This window comes from Trachurus trachurus, assembly GCF_905171665.1.
Source record: "Trachurus trachurus genome assembly, chromosome: 24".
Taxonomy (NCBI): Eukaryota; Metazoa; Chordata; class Actinopteri; order Carangiformes; family Carangidae; genus Trachurus; species Trachurus trachurus.
In genome coordinates this window covers 29,059,131-29,074,916 of record NC_139910.1, presented here as the reverse complement: position 1 = coordinate 29,074,916, position 15,786 = coordinate 29,059,131, and the positions used below count along the sequence as shown (strand labels likewise).

The following is a 15,786-nucleotide window of genomic DNA, read 5'->3' as shown; positions in this document are numbered from 1 at the left end:
GTAAAGCACTCAACATATAAAGCAGCCTTGCTGTGAATGGCTTTGCTAAAACAGGATGATTATTATAAGCAGGAATATTGGTAATATTTGATACATGACTTGTTCTGTTCATCAAAGTCAAAAAGTAAGTTGATTTGATGTTGATTTCTCCATTTTTTAGAAAATGTTCTATAACACAACATATTGCTATGTAAAACTGTGATTACTGTGACAGCAGATTTCGTTTATACTGCCGACTCCTTGAGGAGATGAGAAATAATACAAATAGCTGCTGAAACAATTTCAACACCGCTGACAGCTGCAGCAGATAAAGCTGTGACTGGCTACAGTTTACAGTTTAGGTTTGTCTTATCAGGCACACGGTGGGAGAGTTTAGAAGAGCTCTCTGCTATCAGACTGGTTGTGACTGTTGTGGCTCTGAACAGACTGAAACTCTGACTGTTTCTGCTATGTGAATTTGTATTTTTAATGGGATTAGTCATAGGGGTCACTAAAATGTAGGAATATGAGTTCAGTATAAAAAGCTGAAATCTAAGCACTAGGAAATCTTAATTTATAAGTCACATGTAGAGTAGTTATATTTAGCATCAAATAAACGATGCAAATGTATGTTGCCCTTTGGTAATTGGCAGGAGGCTCACTAAATCTCTCTGTAGCTGTTCAGCTGCAGCCAATCATTTGCATATCTAAAGAATGAATTTACAGAACACATAACTGAGACACCATGTGAATGATAGCCTTTATTTGGATTCAGGGGGTGTTTGTACACTGACAGTACCTGCATTATCTTGCCATCCTTGCCTCGGTACAGTGTGTAGAGCTGATAGGCTTTAAAGTTGTGTGGGGGGATGGTCGATTGAGGGTCGACTCCTCGTAGTTTACTCTTCCTCTTGTGGAGGGCTTCACTGTGCCTGGTCTCTCTGCGGCGGAGTGGCTCGGACATAAACGGCTGCAACAGCAGCAGCACCTCAGATTAGTAGTTACTCCATTTTTACGTACATTTGACAATATCAGAGATGGGAGACTCGTCGTTCTGCCCAGTTCAGATCATCTGAGCAGCAGCATCCATCCTCTTATACCTCAGACATACAGATACAGCGACCTACCTTTTCCTTCTGCTTCCTGTTCTTTCCCCTTCTGGTGTTTGACTCTGTCACCTCAGTGTGTTTGCAGGCGGCCTGATCGCTGCTCTGGGTGTCATCTGCAGCAGATGCATTGTCCTACAGGAAACAGGAAGAAGGAGAGGTTCAGAAGTGCAATTACCTGGAAATGTTTCAATGCTCAGGAAAATGAAGAATCTTAAAAATGTAAACGATCCTCCCATAAACACTAAAAGATAATTATTTCTGCTTTCCACCATTCAAATGAGGGAAGTCACAAAAGACTCCTATTGTTCCAGTCATATTTACTTTTTCTCCAATATGTGGTGGAAATGTTGATGGAGTGAGTCCTATTCTGAGAAAGTATGTTAGAATGATCAATGTTAACCAATTGTACCTTGGTATGGTGAACCCTCTGTTTTAGGTGAAGGTAACAGGATGAACTCTGTGTAACCTTCTCTGAGACTGATCTAGGTTGTAAATTCCTAAAGTTAAAGGGATAGTTCACCCAAAATACAAATTTCACTCATTATCTACTCACCCTAATGTCCACTAAGAGCTGTGAGAATTTTCAGAGTCCTCCGTGCCTTCTCTGAGTTACGGGGGGGGTCCACGCAGCAGTATTTGTCCATATAATGGTTGTGAATGGATACCACTTTTCTTCGTCCAAAAAGACACACCAAAAAACATCCAAATACCTCCATAGTGCTCATATGTGATGTCCCTCTTGTATTGAAGCCCCGACATGAGAAATTGTTCCGCCAGTCAGACACAGGAAGAGCAGTGAACCGAGACACTGGGAGCTTCCACTACAAACAATCTTAGAATATAGACTTATTTAATTTTTTTCGGAACAGTTTCTCATGTCGGGGCTTCAATACCAGAGGGACACTACAGACGAGCTCTTCCTGGTCCGTCCAAATATCGCGTGATTCGCAGTAACCGCACTGACGCCGGCGCAAATCACGCGATATTTGGACGGACCAGGAAGTGGAGCTTCGAGAAGCTTCCGCTACAAACAAGCTTAAAATATAGACTTATTTAATTTTTTTCGGGACAATTACGCAATTTGGGGCTTCAGCACAAGACGGACATTACATACGAGCATCATGGAGGTATTTGGATGTTTTTTTGTGTGTGTTTTTTTACGAAGAGCTCCGGTGTCCCTTTGCAACCATTGCATTGAAATTTACTGCTACGCCGAGACCCCCTGTAACTAAGAGAAGGGACGGTGGACTCTGATAATTCTTCCAGCCCTTAGTCAACATGAGGGTGAGTAGATAATGAGCGAAATATCATTCTAGGGTGAACTATCCCTTTAAGTAGTTAGTAAAAATGTAGCATAGCCACGGGAGAAATCCTGCTTAGTTCCTCTTTAGTTCCTACCTTGCAGGGCAGCATCTCATCCCTGGGAACTGACTGTGCTCTGCCCTCTGCCTTCAGCTTGTCTCTCCTCTTCCTCACACTCCTGCCACGCACAAAGCTCTGCACCTGCACACACACACACATAATTGTAAATACAACAGGCATCATAATGCATTATCAGCAAATAAATAGATTAGAGGATAATTACTCCCTGGAAGTAAACATTCATTTTTATTAACACACTGAAGGTCACTGCACTGGTCAAATAACTTTGAAGGGATCGTTTGTGACATTTAATCTGTTATTGTTTATAATTGTATTGCTCCATGTTTCAGTATAAATTAAATAAAGTCTCTTTTTTCAGAGCAATAGCAGACTGGAGCTGGGCAGTCAGGAATGTGCAGAGAAATACCATTCCTGAGAAGCTTCTTGTATGGACAGAGGACTCATTCTATGATTGTATTATGAGAAATGATTTCAGATTATCATTCCTACAAGTTTTATCCAGGTATTACTAACAGTATGTGCATAGTCTAATCTGTGGTGTCTCCTGGTGTCATGATACAGGTTAAAACACCAGTTAACATTTCTCTAATGCAACAGGAAATGAGTCCATGAGACTGAGGAGTGCCTCTTCACACAACATATCCCATATCATTTATATGTAAGAACTATAAATGCAATAAAGTGGCATATGCATTTAGTAATTTTCCTGATTTGAGTCTGAATTCATGAGTCTAAGAGATACATGACCTGATCGTGTGATCATTGGAATCTATAAAGATTAAATAGTTAGTCAATGGGATTTGTGAAAATACAGTATAAGATGAAAAGGGAAAGACAAACACTTAACGGGTCGCAAAGCCGTCATAGTCATAATAAAAAGGGCAATATATAGCAAAAATGTGACACAAAAATGTTTGAATTTTCTTTATGGCTGCCTGGATAGGTCAGTTAGTGGTTTCACCTGGGGGGCTTTGGTTAAGAGCAGAGCTACATCTGGATTATTATGTTCTCTGGCCTGGTCCAGAGCGGTTTCACCTGCCTGTAGAGACACACACACACACACACACACACACACAGTGCAAGAGAGAGAGAGGGAGAGAGAAAGAGTGAAAACACAACTCATAGGAACTGGAATTTAAAAACTCAAAAACAGTGGCAGAAATCTGGAACAAACTTATATTTTATTGCTCTTTTATTGCTGATTCCAGGTAAAACTAACTCAACATGTCCTTTATGCTGTTACCTCAGTAAATTCAGCCTTAAACAACTGCAAACCACTATTTGAGTACCTCTCTGTAAATGAAGTTTATACTTTTCTTCCACTTTGCTGCTTTTTTCAATGAATTCAACACACCTTGCACAGGAATTTCAAATTAAAAGTCTAAAAGCAGCTCAATAACACCACTTTCCCTTCATGGAAGAGAAGATATAGGTGTGTAGGTGAAAAATATGAGACAGAAGTGCTGAGTACCACAGACTAACATAAGTTATACTAAACTTATGTTAACTTGAATGACTACAAAATGAAAAAAATAGCAAACAGGTAAGTATGTAGTGGATCATAAGCAGTATTTGTGTTGAAATAGTCAGTAAAAGTGTCCTGTGCTGCTGTACTGATGGAGCTTCCCCCGGTCCACCAGACTGCTGGGGGGTTAGGCGTGAAGAAGAATTTACGAAAACATTGAAGAAATGAAAAAACATCATCAACATTCATCAACAGCCTTAGTACCTGGAGGAGCAACGGGCTTCACTAACTAACTATAGTGAAACTTGTGTAAACTTGTGCGACCTGTGGACGCTGGATGGAAAGTTGAGTGCTGTTTATAGTTAACCAGCATAAAATCATCATAGGTCTTTAATATTACCCAAATCATTTCAAGTAATTTTCAAGCAGTGATCTATTGCCTCTTCCACTGGGTGCTTTTGCCAAATGCAGGTTAAAATGGGTCATTCTATCACAGACTTGAAAGACTCAAAGTAAATTTTGGAGCTATGATGAGTAAGTAAGATGAATGTTGAGAATATAATTACCTGATTCTTGTCTGTTCTAAAACAAACTGATAACAAGTTCTGAAAGACCAGACTAGTCTGGGTAGGAACTCAGTGATCATCAATCTGACTTTTCATAGAATCTAAGTTAATTATCAATCAGGAGGCAAAAGGTGGTCACACTCAATGTCAATCAATCCAAATCAATCCACTTGGTATTGATTAACTATTGAAATGCACAATGCCTAAAATTGTACCTAAACTATGTGGCCTTTTCTGGTGTAAAGTTAGCATTACAAAATGTGGCTTTACCTGAGAAGATGGTGTGGTTTTTTCTGTCTGTTCTGTCCAGATCTATTTATTCAGCTGCTTTAAACTAACAGGACACAACACCCAAACAGTACAGGGCCAAATAGGTAATTGTATCAAATTCACACAAACATTACCCTGTTACTAAGACGTCTGTTTTGAAGATTACAAAGGACATGAGCTCCTGCTCTGACCTCTGGCCAGACACAGCTGCTCCAGTCTACTGCTGCAATGGGACTTTGCTGAATCTAGTGTTCCTAACTTCAAGAGACAGCTCCTGAGTTTGACTGTGACATGAAAACATGTAAGGCTCATGAACACCAGACCACCATGGCACATATTTACAGTAGTGTAGTGCTGATGCCTCATTGGCTATATACACATCCTTTAACTGACTGTACACAGCTGGAGATGGGACTTTACATTTCATTTTGCACTAAGAAATTAACTATTATTGTAGCATTTGCATTTATCAGTAGTCATATAAAAAAAACCTGGGTTGTTTTTTCTGTCAGGGACTTAATCCATACAAAAGATCTTTTACTTAAAGGGACAATGAGGAGTTTTGGAAAAGCGAAGCATTTTCACACTACATTTATGAGCCTCCGCACCGTGAAATTCTTTGACCGGCGCAAGACAGACTCATGTTTTCATTCATCAAGAATTAAAGTCAGAGGTTCGAAGACGATCACATACCGTCGTAGTTCCCACCATAAATGGCGATTCGACGGCTTTATTCTCATGACTCGCCATGAAACCGAAAGTAAGGAAACGCTGGTCGGCTCGACCAGCATTTCCACCACCAATGTTATTATCGTTAACGAAAACGAACAAAATGACGAAAACTAGAATTGAAAAAACATTTTCGTTAACTGAAATAAATAAAAACTATAATCAAATGAAAAAACGATAACTAACTGAAACTGTATTGTGTGTTTACAAAACTAACTAAAACGTACTGAAATTATAGATAAAATGCCCTTCGTTTTCGTCTTTGTCAATTTCGGATTGATATGACATCAATTCAGGCGCCGATTCCGTGGCTGCTCCGGTGCATCCACTGACCAGGTTGAGCCACCAGATGCGCATTTCTCCGTGCCGCACCTCGGCCCCTCAGCTGTGTGTCTGTGGGTATGTGTAGGCTATGTGTAGCCCGTATGCGTGTGTAGCCTGTGTGAATGTGTGTGTTTTAATCTCTCTCGCGCTCATGAATAAACACACGAGCCTGGCACAGAGGTTCGCGCTCTGGCGCATTTGGCACAATCAGTTAACGGCACCGAAAGGAAACTGGCTTCGCTCCGCGGTCATTTCGCATCCGATGTTAAGCATACGTTGTTGTTGATATTGTAGCGTCCCACCGGACGTAACTACAACAACATAACGCAAACGTATCTGACAGCTCTCACTTCCTCCTCTGCTCCTCCTCACTCACTCACCTACACGCACACAGACACACACACACACAGACAGGACTCTCCTCACACTCACCCCGGCCCCTCAGCTTCTCATCCAACCTGCCTGGCCCGTACCGTACACATAGTCAGTCAGAAATCACACAACTTAAACATCATAACAAGAACATTACTGCGGGGTCCCGACAATATTATCAGCTGTGCAGTAGCTATTGAGTCCCATTGCTACGTTTCGGCTAATGCTGCGTTCAAGGCAGGCTTTTGAAACCGTAAGTTACAGCTTCAAGTCACAACTACGACTTGGTAGCGTTCCAGGTAACCCGTAGCTCGTGTTTTTACCATCCTGTTGTCTGTGAAAGTTCCCTATAACGGCCACTCGTAACTTCCGACCCGTGAACTCGTACCAGATCGAACTGGTATGACTTCACAGGAAGGAAAAACACAAAGTACGAGTTTCTTTGAACGCACCATGAGTTAGCAGCCCCCGCCCTTGTCAGGCATCAATTGGTCCTCGTGCTACGTCACCACATTCACGCGCATCCCTTGGCTGCACACACAGCCCTTCATGCCGTTCTCTCTCCTCATTGGATAACACTTGTATCCCACAAGGAAAATTTTCTCCTCGGGTTACAGCAGAGCAGAGTGACGGAGAGACTCGTGTTTAGGCTGAAATACTTCATGTAAGTGATTGCTGACGGAAAATAGGACTATTTAGGACTTATATTAACAAAAACATTCCACTGATATCTGCTTTAAATACAATACAACATGCGAGGTCGGCTACTGTAAGCATATTGTTACTTTACTGTACTGGTATGTAAAAAAAAACTGCAGTAACTGAACACATTTGTTAAATGGTATCTTTTGAATTTTATTACATAATACTTGCTCTGATCTTTTTGAATCCTTCAACTAACAAATAACCCAAAGTATGAAAAAACTAAAACTAATACTAAAACTAATAAAAACTAAACTAAAACTAAGTGTTTAGAAAAAAATTAAAAGTAACTAAAACTAGCAGACACGCTCTAAAAACTAATTGAAACTAACTGAATTAGAGAAAAATAAGTCAAAACTAAATAAAACTAAACTATAATTAAAAATCCAAAACTATTATAACCTTGTCCACCACCACTAATAATAACGATAGAGACAAAACGATATATTTATCGAAAATGGGCCCATTAACAAGTGTGGGTAACGTAGATTCATCCACATTAACGTGAGACTTTTTTATAACCAAATAGAAACTCCTCGTTGTCCCTTTAATGAAATTAGTTTTTAAACATTTATATAATGTTCCATTTATTACAAAAACTGCATGAACATTTTACAACCTAGGTTATAATTTATACAACATTTGTATCAGGCTTTTAAAAGAAGTGTGAATTATTGATTCATTAACATCCTAATGTTTCGGTTGGAGGTTTATCCTCTGTGACACAGCACACTCTGGCCTTTAATTGGTTCCCACAGTTCAGTACAACTCTAGAAAACATGGCTGCCCCTAAATGAGATGCACTGAATGCTATAAATTCTCTGAAAATCCCATGATGCAACACTGAAAGAGTGGATCTGAATCTCTGACAAGACACTATTAAATTTTGCAGGACATATTTGAACTGAGTTTTTATGTAATCAGTTAAAAAAAGTGAGTTTATGAGCATTTCCATCCACTATTGCTATGAGAACAGTACGAGTTGGTTGGTTATGATTAACTCACTAGATGGTTTCAAAACTGACAACACAAGCGAAGCAGTTATTTTAGACATTCAGTCATATTCTCCAATGCCTGAATCTAGTTTTCTGATTTAAAAACCACAAATTATGCTTTCAATCTTCATTTTCAACCTCTAAAATCTTATTTTTAAGGGTATGAAATGTGATCCCAATTTCACCTCATGCTAGTGCAGCTTAAAACAGACGGCAGGAAGCTGGGACAGCTGCTCTGAGAATCCCTCAAGAGGAGACTGGTAACACAACAGAAATGTGTGCTGACTTGAAGATGAAGAAAAGGCAAAGTGAGTGCACAAACACTTCCTCTGAGCATTAATGATGTAGAAAGAAGCCGCGGGCACTCACATTGTTGCAGATGCGGCTGTCTCCACCCGCCTCCAGCAGTAGACGTACTGTTTTCTTATGATTCAGAGCAGCTGCTACATGGAGCGGTGTGTCCCCGGCCTGTGTGCACACACACACACACAGCAAGAAACGGTGGTATGAGGATGGATCCTATAGAGAGCTCCAAGACTTTGGCTGCTTGGTGCCACCTCTATTTTTATACATTATCTAGATGCTGTTATTTAACTGCATAATCTACAATTAATCTGAACAAATTAGATCAAACATATTTTAAATATCTGTTTTCTTATATGTGTCACAACAAGTGAATTAAAAACACACCAGCCACTTTTATAAGTCATATATGATATATCGAAAAAGCTCCTATCCAAAGATTCTTAACTGCACAATAACCAGACAGGATTTTTCAGTACTGAGCTGGTGGCAAATTATCTTTTTTTTTTTTTTTGCCAAGTCAGTAACTCACCAGGTTCTTCTCTGAAACAGAGCAAAAGGCTCCCAGCAGGATGCGGATCACAGCCACATGGTTGTAGCGGGCTGCCACATGCAGACATGTGTCCCCTCCCTGAAAAATAAAACAGAGGGATCAGCAACTTTTCAAGAATTTGATTACAGTTTTTCTCAAAGATGTATTTCAGCATATTGTAGAACTATACAGTACTGTACAAGGGACACGAAAACTGTTTTCTATCTGGATTCTGTGTATTTCATGACAAGCATTTGGCTGATACAGAGGCAGAACAACTATCAAACTAAAATAGTAATGAAAGATTCACAGTATTATGCCTACATACTATTTCAGTACCATTACCAGTCCCATCATTCTCTACGATTCTATCTAAATAAAGGCAAAATGCCCCCCAAAAATAACTTAATAACATATTAAAAGATAAGGGGGATTTTAAAAACACTAGCGCTACATAAACCACCAGCATCTTAAATTTCTTTATATTTTTTCTTTTGTTTATTGTCAAGCAACAAAACACCAAAGCAAACTCCTCATATCTGAAAACCTACTGATGGATAAACCCAAGCTGCCAGTTGTCTTCACCACGAGTTCCTTAGTTTGCCTCAGGCGATTACAGTGAAAAGCATCTAGTGCAGCAGATAATATCATTTTTTCACTAGGATACTTCAGTTAGTGATACAATTATGACATTTTGTGTATACCTTCTCCATAGACTAATTTAAAGAAATTCCAGGGTGTCCACTCAAAATTTCAAAAATTTTCAATATGGCCTCCAGTCAAGGTTATAGCGAAGGACATACTTGCCTTTGGTCATCTTTTGATCTATTTTTTTTTGTTTAACATACTTTAAGTAGAGTACATATACACAAGTATGATGTATGTCTGTTAAAGAGTTCATATGGCATGGAAAAACAAAGATGACGGCCAATATGGCGGCCAATATCATGAAATTATATTGTCCAAAAATTCATTCGGCATAGAAAAATGCTCTTTCATTTATGATATGATTTATGATCACCACAAATATCTTTACTATAAATTTGCATGTTCAATTTAGCATGTCTAAGTACAATTTAGGTGGTGGTGTTGTAGTTAGTTTTAGTTTAAAAGAGTGAATGCCAGCGCACAACCAGGGCACACTGGTGACTTCACTGCATTGTAACTCAGCATGGGGTTCAGTCAGTGTAAGCTAATCTTGCTTTACTAATTCTGTACCTAGCTTTACTAACTCCAAAATGGTAGACTAGTATTAGTTGTAGTGTAGTTTAGTGTCCTCTTGACTTTGTTGCCAAGGATTAGTGCCTATGGTGTGTACAAGACAACTCTTTGTTCATGCCAGAGCAAGTCTATCATGGTCAAAGCCAATGAGACAGATGTCCTTGTAATTAATGGTTTACATTTATATAGCGCTTTATTATTGATACCCGATACCCAAAGTGCGTACAGTAACCATTATTCATTCATACCACATTCACACTGGTGGTGGTAAGCTACGTGTGTAGCCACAGCTGCCAGAAGCGCGGCTGACAATGTGCGCCAAACGGCCCCTTCAACCACCACCATGATCATTCGTACACATTCACACATGGCAAGTTGGGTAAGGTGTCAAGAGACTGGGAGAGAGCGAGATTCGAACCGCCAACCCTCTGATTATTGGAAGACCCGCTCTACCCGCCACTGCCGCCCCTCCACTGCTGCCCCTAAGCATGGCCTAAGCATGTTCCCAACTCTGCAAGGTATAGGTCTGGAGCAGCTGTGGCTCGCATTTTGCATTTGGGTTGTGTATGGGCTCAGGCAAATCTGCGCCAGCCAGAAGCAGAGAGCCCAGCTGAGTGGGGTTGGGAAAAGGCTGGTGAGGAATGGAAAGTCTTCTGGACAGCCAACTCCCCCATTGCAAAGAGTTTTGAACAACTCACTAAATGTGGCTGCAAGTCTGCCTGTTGTGGCAGATGCAAATGCTACAGGCTTGTAATGGCATAAGCTTTATGCAGCTGAAAATGTGAGGTGTAGTAGCCTCTGGAATGAGCGCTTCTTATCTTTTTTTTTTGTCAAGTATTTGTTCCTAATGTCAGTGTCAACATCATGACCACATATTAGTGCTGTCAGTTTAACGCGTTAATTAGATTAATTAATTACACCGCAAATTAACGCGTTAGAAAAATTAACGCAATTAATTCTGACTAGCAATTCAATGCGCCAGCACTTTAAATTTGGCCCATTGAATGACCCTGGCTGCTTGGCAGTGGCACGTCACGGTAGCATAGCACCGAGGAACTTGTCCGGACGTGTTGGTCACTTCCCACCTGCGTCGCTAGTCAAAGCAGGATGACAACAGACTGACCGACATGGACACGACTCACAGCCCGGACGCACTGCCCTCGGAAGTGGAGCGGGAGCAGCGCTCGTCCTCACAGGCGCTTGGCTGGCTGCACAGGGAGCTGCTTCTCCTGCTCTCTCCCCCCCCGCCGGTCAAACATCGACTCCACTCGCATCTGTACCCGTCTGTACTCGGTTTTCCCCACACACAGGTCTGTTTCTAGCTCTGTATGAATGGATGTGTGTGTCTCGCGTGCAGACGCAACTGACAAATAGACGGAAAAGCAACAACTTAATTAACCATCATTTAATTATTTTATTTTGAAAATTGACCGGATTCTCTCGTCTTTTCTGAGCCAGACTTCCTGTCTGGTACGTCTATCCAACTCGACAACAGCGCTCGCGGCTCGTGTGAAAAATAGAACAGACGGCGAACTGGACAAACTGATGAATCCAGGTGTGTCTGACCATTGTGACTACTCAGACACACCTGGATTAATCAGTGTGTCCAATAATGTAAGACAGGAAATGAAGGACCTGCCTTAAATTCAGGAAGTGCTGGAGCTGTGCATAGATCCCAGGTTTGCTGGGATGTGCTTGACCATTTTCTTTTAAATTTCATTTATGAAACGCACTTCACCAATAAAAATGTGGATTTCAAATCTTCTCTTCTAGGTGTATTCAATTGATTAGTCATGCAATACAATTTTGTAATGTCCTAGAATTTGAATTCTTTATTTGGGTAACTTTAGCAGATATAAGATTAAAATGCGATTAATTTGATTAATTAATTACAAATTCTATAATTAATTAGATTAATTTTTTTAATCGCCTGACAGCCCTACCACATATTATAAAAAATTCGGCACTGAAAGTGTCTAAAATTAAAATATTGACATTTTGCGTGGACACCCAAACTTTTCAAAAGAGTGGATTATAGTGAGCACTTGTGCCAATTTTCATGTTTGTATCACAAACTGAAGTATTTTTCCCCTTATCTGCTCTACTAATCGCTCATCTGAACACGACCAAGTGATGTTTAAATATACTATACTGAAGACAAAGAGGAGAAAGATCTCACGTGGTTCTTGCTGTCAGGCCTGGAGCCGCCCAGAAGCAGAACCTTGGAGCTCTGAGTGTGACCGTTCTGACAGGCGAGGTGGAGAGCCGTGTTCCCCGCCTGGAGAAGAGGGAGGATGTCGTGAGAGTCAGGGTGTATTCGGTTTTTGTTTTGTTTTTATTTGATCTGTTCACATCAGATCAAGTAGAAAAACAATGTTTTTTTGTTTATTTGTAAGAGGAAGAATGTGTTATTTCTACTTGTCTGAATGGGTTATGCTGAGCTCTGCAATTGCTTTATTTTGTGATGAATGGCTCTAGTAAAAAGAATCTGAAGGAAGGATAATAGACTTGAGCAAACATATTTAATCAGTGCTGTGGTCCAAATCCAGGCTCTGTGCTGTAGAATCACCTTGTTCTTTGCATGCACATTGGCGCCAGCTTTCACCAGCAGTTTGACAGACTGGCTGAAGCCATGCCAGGACACTTCATGGAGAGCAGTGTTGCCATCCTGACAGGACAAAAAAGACAAAAAGCCACATTAATGACAGCAACCTCGAGACTGATGCACTGGACCAAACATAAATCTTTGAGAAACTTTGAGTCTCCTCTCTAATATATTTTAGAAAGCAATTTATTTTCTAGGGAGGAAGTGCATTGCCACTGGGCCGGTCCATGCTGCTGGTTGTGTAATGGAGTGGGGAATGTTTTCTTCACAGTTTGGCTCATTAATACCAATCAATCACCGTTTTGAATGCCACAGTCTTGCTGGCCATGTTGATCCCTCTACAGCCACACCTCATGATCTTCTGATGGCCAATTACAGCAGGATAACGCTAGTTTTCAATTAAATCTTTGTTTATCCAGAGTTATACTGTAAGTGTGTGAAGAGGGAAAAAATGCTGTGTGAAGTCTTTAGTAATGGCTAAAATTGTTTTGTGAGGTCACACTGATCTTCACCTTTCACCTTTGATCATCAAATTCTGATCAGTTTATTGTTGAATGTTTGTGCCAAATTTGAAGAGGTTCCATAAAAGCGTTACTGACATATGCATATGGACAGACAACCGGAAAACAATATGCCCCTGGCTCTGTCTGCCATTGGCAAGGATGCAGAAATATGAGTGTTTATGGTCATAATCTCTATTTCTCTCTATCAAGCTGTCTCACACACTGTATTCATGGGAGAATGAGCAGATTACAGACAGATTAATGATCATCAGATGGTTTATCGTGACTTTGAAATTCCCCTTCCCTCTGCCTGACTTTAACAGAGGTACCACCGGCTTTTGAACTGCACCTTGTCCTGTCTGTCCAGTGCACACCCTTCCTGGATGAGAGCGCTAATAGCGTCACTGTTTCCCACCACGGCAGCCCGGTGTAACGCCGTCTGCTCCCCCTGTCAACAAAAACACAGAGACACACACACCCCTGACAAACAATCCACATCGACAGTGGGCAGCAGGGCAAGGAAACAGCGCACAAAACAAACAGAAGAACCTTGGAGCTCCAATGCAACATATTTATCATATCATTTATAGTTCTCTTGCTGGATCATTTCATGCCACAAATATTCAAAACTTAATTATTTTCTAGATTAATTGAATATGAAAATGCAATTTGCTGTTGGAAAATGCTCTTGTAAAGAAATAGTTTGGTTATTGGGGATTTATGTTTACTACCTCTGACTGAAATACGTGAAACACATGGATAAATGAATGAAATATGCTGAATGACGGTATTTAATTGGAGGAATATGTGGTCTGTGTGCTTTAAGGTGCATGTTTCCAAAGTCTAAATTTACACATAAACAGTTTTTTCTCCATTTCCTGGCAAATACGCCTCTCCCTTTTTCCAAAGGTGAGACGAGACTAATCTCATCTGTGTATTCAAACTGTAGACATCAGTACCTATATCAAATTAAGATAGTCTGACTCGTTCTTTATAAAAATCCCCCAAAACCAACTATGCCTTTACATGCTCGCAGTTTATTTAACTCTTAATAAGCACAGCAGGTATCCCCAATCTCAGCAGATTTAATGAAGCAATAATGATGTTAAAATGATCCCAGTGTAGCAGTTATAGAGACCACAGCGGTTCATCTGTAACTGCTCTATTTGCTGTTAAGAGTCCACTGTGGTCTGTATAACCACATGAAAGCAAAAAAGGGTACAGTCCAAGGGAAAAAAAAGTGCATTTCACATTTAACTAAGCCATAAATGGAATTCCCGCACAGAGAGCAGATTAGTGGTGAATGAGGTTTAGTAAGCCAGGTTTGACATGAGAGCGCTGGAGGAGCGATGAGCGGTGGTTTCCGCAAGAGACAGGGGGAGAAGCAGGAATGAAAGGAGGAGGGGGGAGGGGGTCGATGAATCCAAGCTGGACCAGAACTGAGCAACAGCAGGAGCAGCAGGAGCAGCAGCAGCAGCAGCAGCAGCAGCACTGGATGAGCAGCGTTTCTCCAGGGAAGGAAGGATGAGGGAACAGATTTGCGCTGCCTCAGTAGGAGCAGGTTTTGGCTAACCTCCTTCACTCTCTCTGATCCTCCGGGCTCTTCCCCAGCCCTTCTCCACTGTCTTCTCCCCTCCTGCTTCTCCTCCTCCTCCTGCCTCAGTCTGCACCTCCTGCTCCCTCCACTCCTGGAGGATGTACTGCGGCCTGTTGCAGAGCTCACTGACCACAGAGAGTGAATTTGGCAGTGCCAGAGATCGGGGTTATCGCTACCTGTGAGGAAGGGGGACTTGCATCCTGAAGGAATGCCCACAAGCGGGAAGTCCAAGGAGTCCCACTCAAGTCCACTAGAGGTCATTAGGCTACAGTTTGTGTTAAAATTAAGAAATTAAATACTAAAAAAATGATTATTCCAATTTAAGAGAGGTGAAAGCAAAAAAGAGAAGCGGCTGCCGGTATCCATCAATCGGGGCTGCGGTGCAAGTCGGAGGTGGATGAGAATTGGAAATGCGGTCGACGAGGATGAGTCTACTCACATCGTCTTGGATGTCCAGGTCGCAGCCGGCTTTGAGTAGGATGCGCACAACCTCGATGTGGCCTTTATAGGCGGCCAAGTGCAGTGGGCTTCTGCCATACTGTGGACACAAAACACACAAACAACTTCACCTACTGAACAAAACACACAGGCAGCGCATGAAACATAAGCGCGCAAAGCCGATTATAAGACGTCATCATACTGTAGCTTTACCACACACAAAGTCACAATCCAGTGAGTCATACTGCTATTGCTGCAGTGCAAGTAACCGTGGTGATATCTGGTGGCCTGACTGAAGTCAGAGTACAATACATCTCAGTAATGAGTCGACTGAAAACAAACAGATCCTTAATCCTGGGTTTAAGAGAACAGTGCACAATCTGCACAGCTGTTCATGTTAGCCGGGGTGGAGGATAAACCCTGCATCCTGCCACCATAAGCATCTGTGGGTGGGCACTCAGGCAAAAAGGTGACTCCACTCTTGTGGAGGTTTAAAGGATCTGTTCACCCAAATTACAAAAACCAATATTTTGTGCTTGCCGCCAGTTGGGTGTCTAGCCATGCAGACGACTTTGTTTAGGTTTGCCCCTCTGCAATCGCTGCACTTAAAAACATCCCATTGTAACCTGTTGTATAGATCCAGCCCCCATTTCCTATGGGTGTGACAATGTGTGTTTTATTCAATGTCTGGTG

The 15,786-nt window shown here is 41.3% G+C and overlaps 1 protein-coding gene across 2 annotated transcripts in view; it reads right to left on the bottom strand.

The window, feature by feature from the left end:
- The window catches only part of ankrd6b (ankyrin repeat domain 6b), a 52,836-nt gene that overhangs the window by 6,126 nt on the left and 30,924 nt on the right, over nucleotides 1–15,786 (bottom strand). For both annotated transcript variants that reach the window (XM_084000473.1, XM_084000474.1), the window contains exons 3-12: nucleotides 15,095–15,193; nucleotides 13,408–13,506; nucleotides 12,520–12,618; nucleotides 12,130–12,228; nucleotides 8,730–8,828; nucleotides 8,264–8,362; nucleotides 3,433–3,510; nucleotides 2,487–2,591; nucleotides 1,107–1,220; nucleotides 779–949 (exon numbers count right to left, since the gene is read on the bottom strand). In XM_084000473.1, coding sequence (XP_083856599.1) covers nucleotides 779–949; nucleotides 1,107–1,220; nucleotides 2,487–2,591; nucleotides 3,433–3,510; nucleotides 8,264–8,362; nucleotides 8,730–8,828; nucleotides 12,130–12,228; nucleotides 12,520–12,618; nucleotides 13,408–13,506; nucleotides 15,095–15,193 — 1,062 coding nt within the window. The remainder of the gene's footprint in view (nucleotides 1–778; nucleotides 950–1,106; nucleotides 1,221–2,486; nucleotides 2,592–3,432; nucleotides 3,511–8,263; nucleotides 8,363–8,729; nucleotides 8,829–12,129; nucleotides 12,229–12,519; nucleotides 12,619–13,407; nucleotides 13,507–15,094; nucleotides 15,194–15,786) is intronic.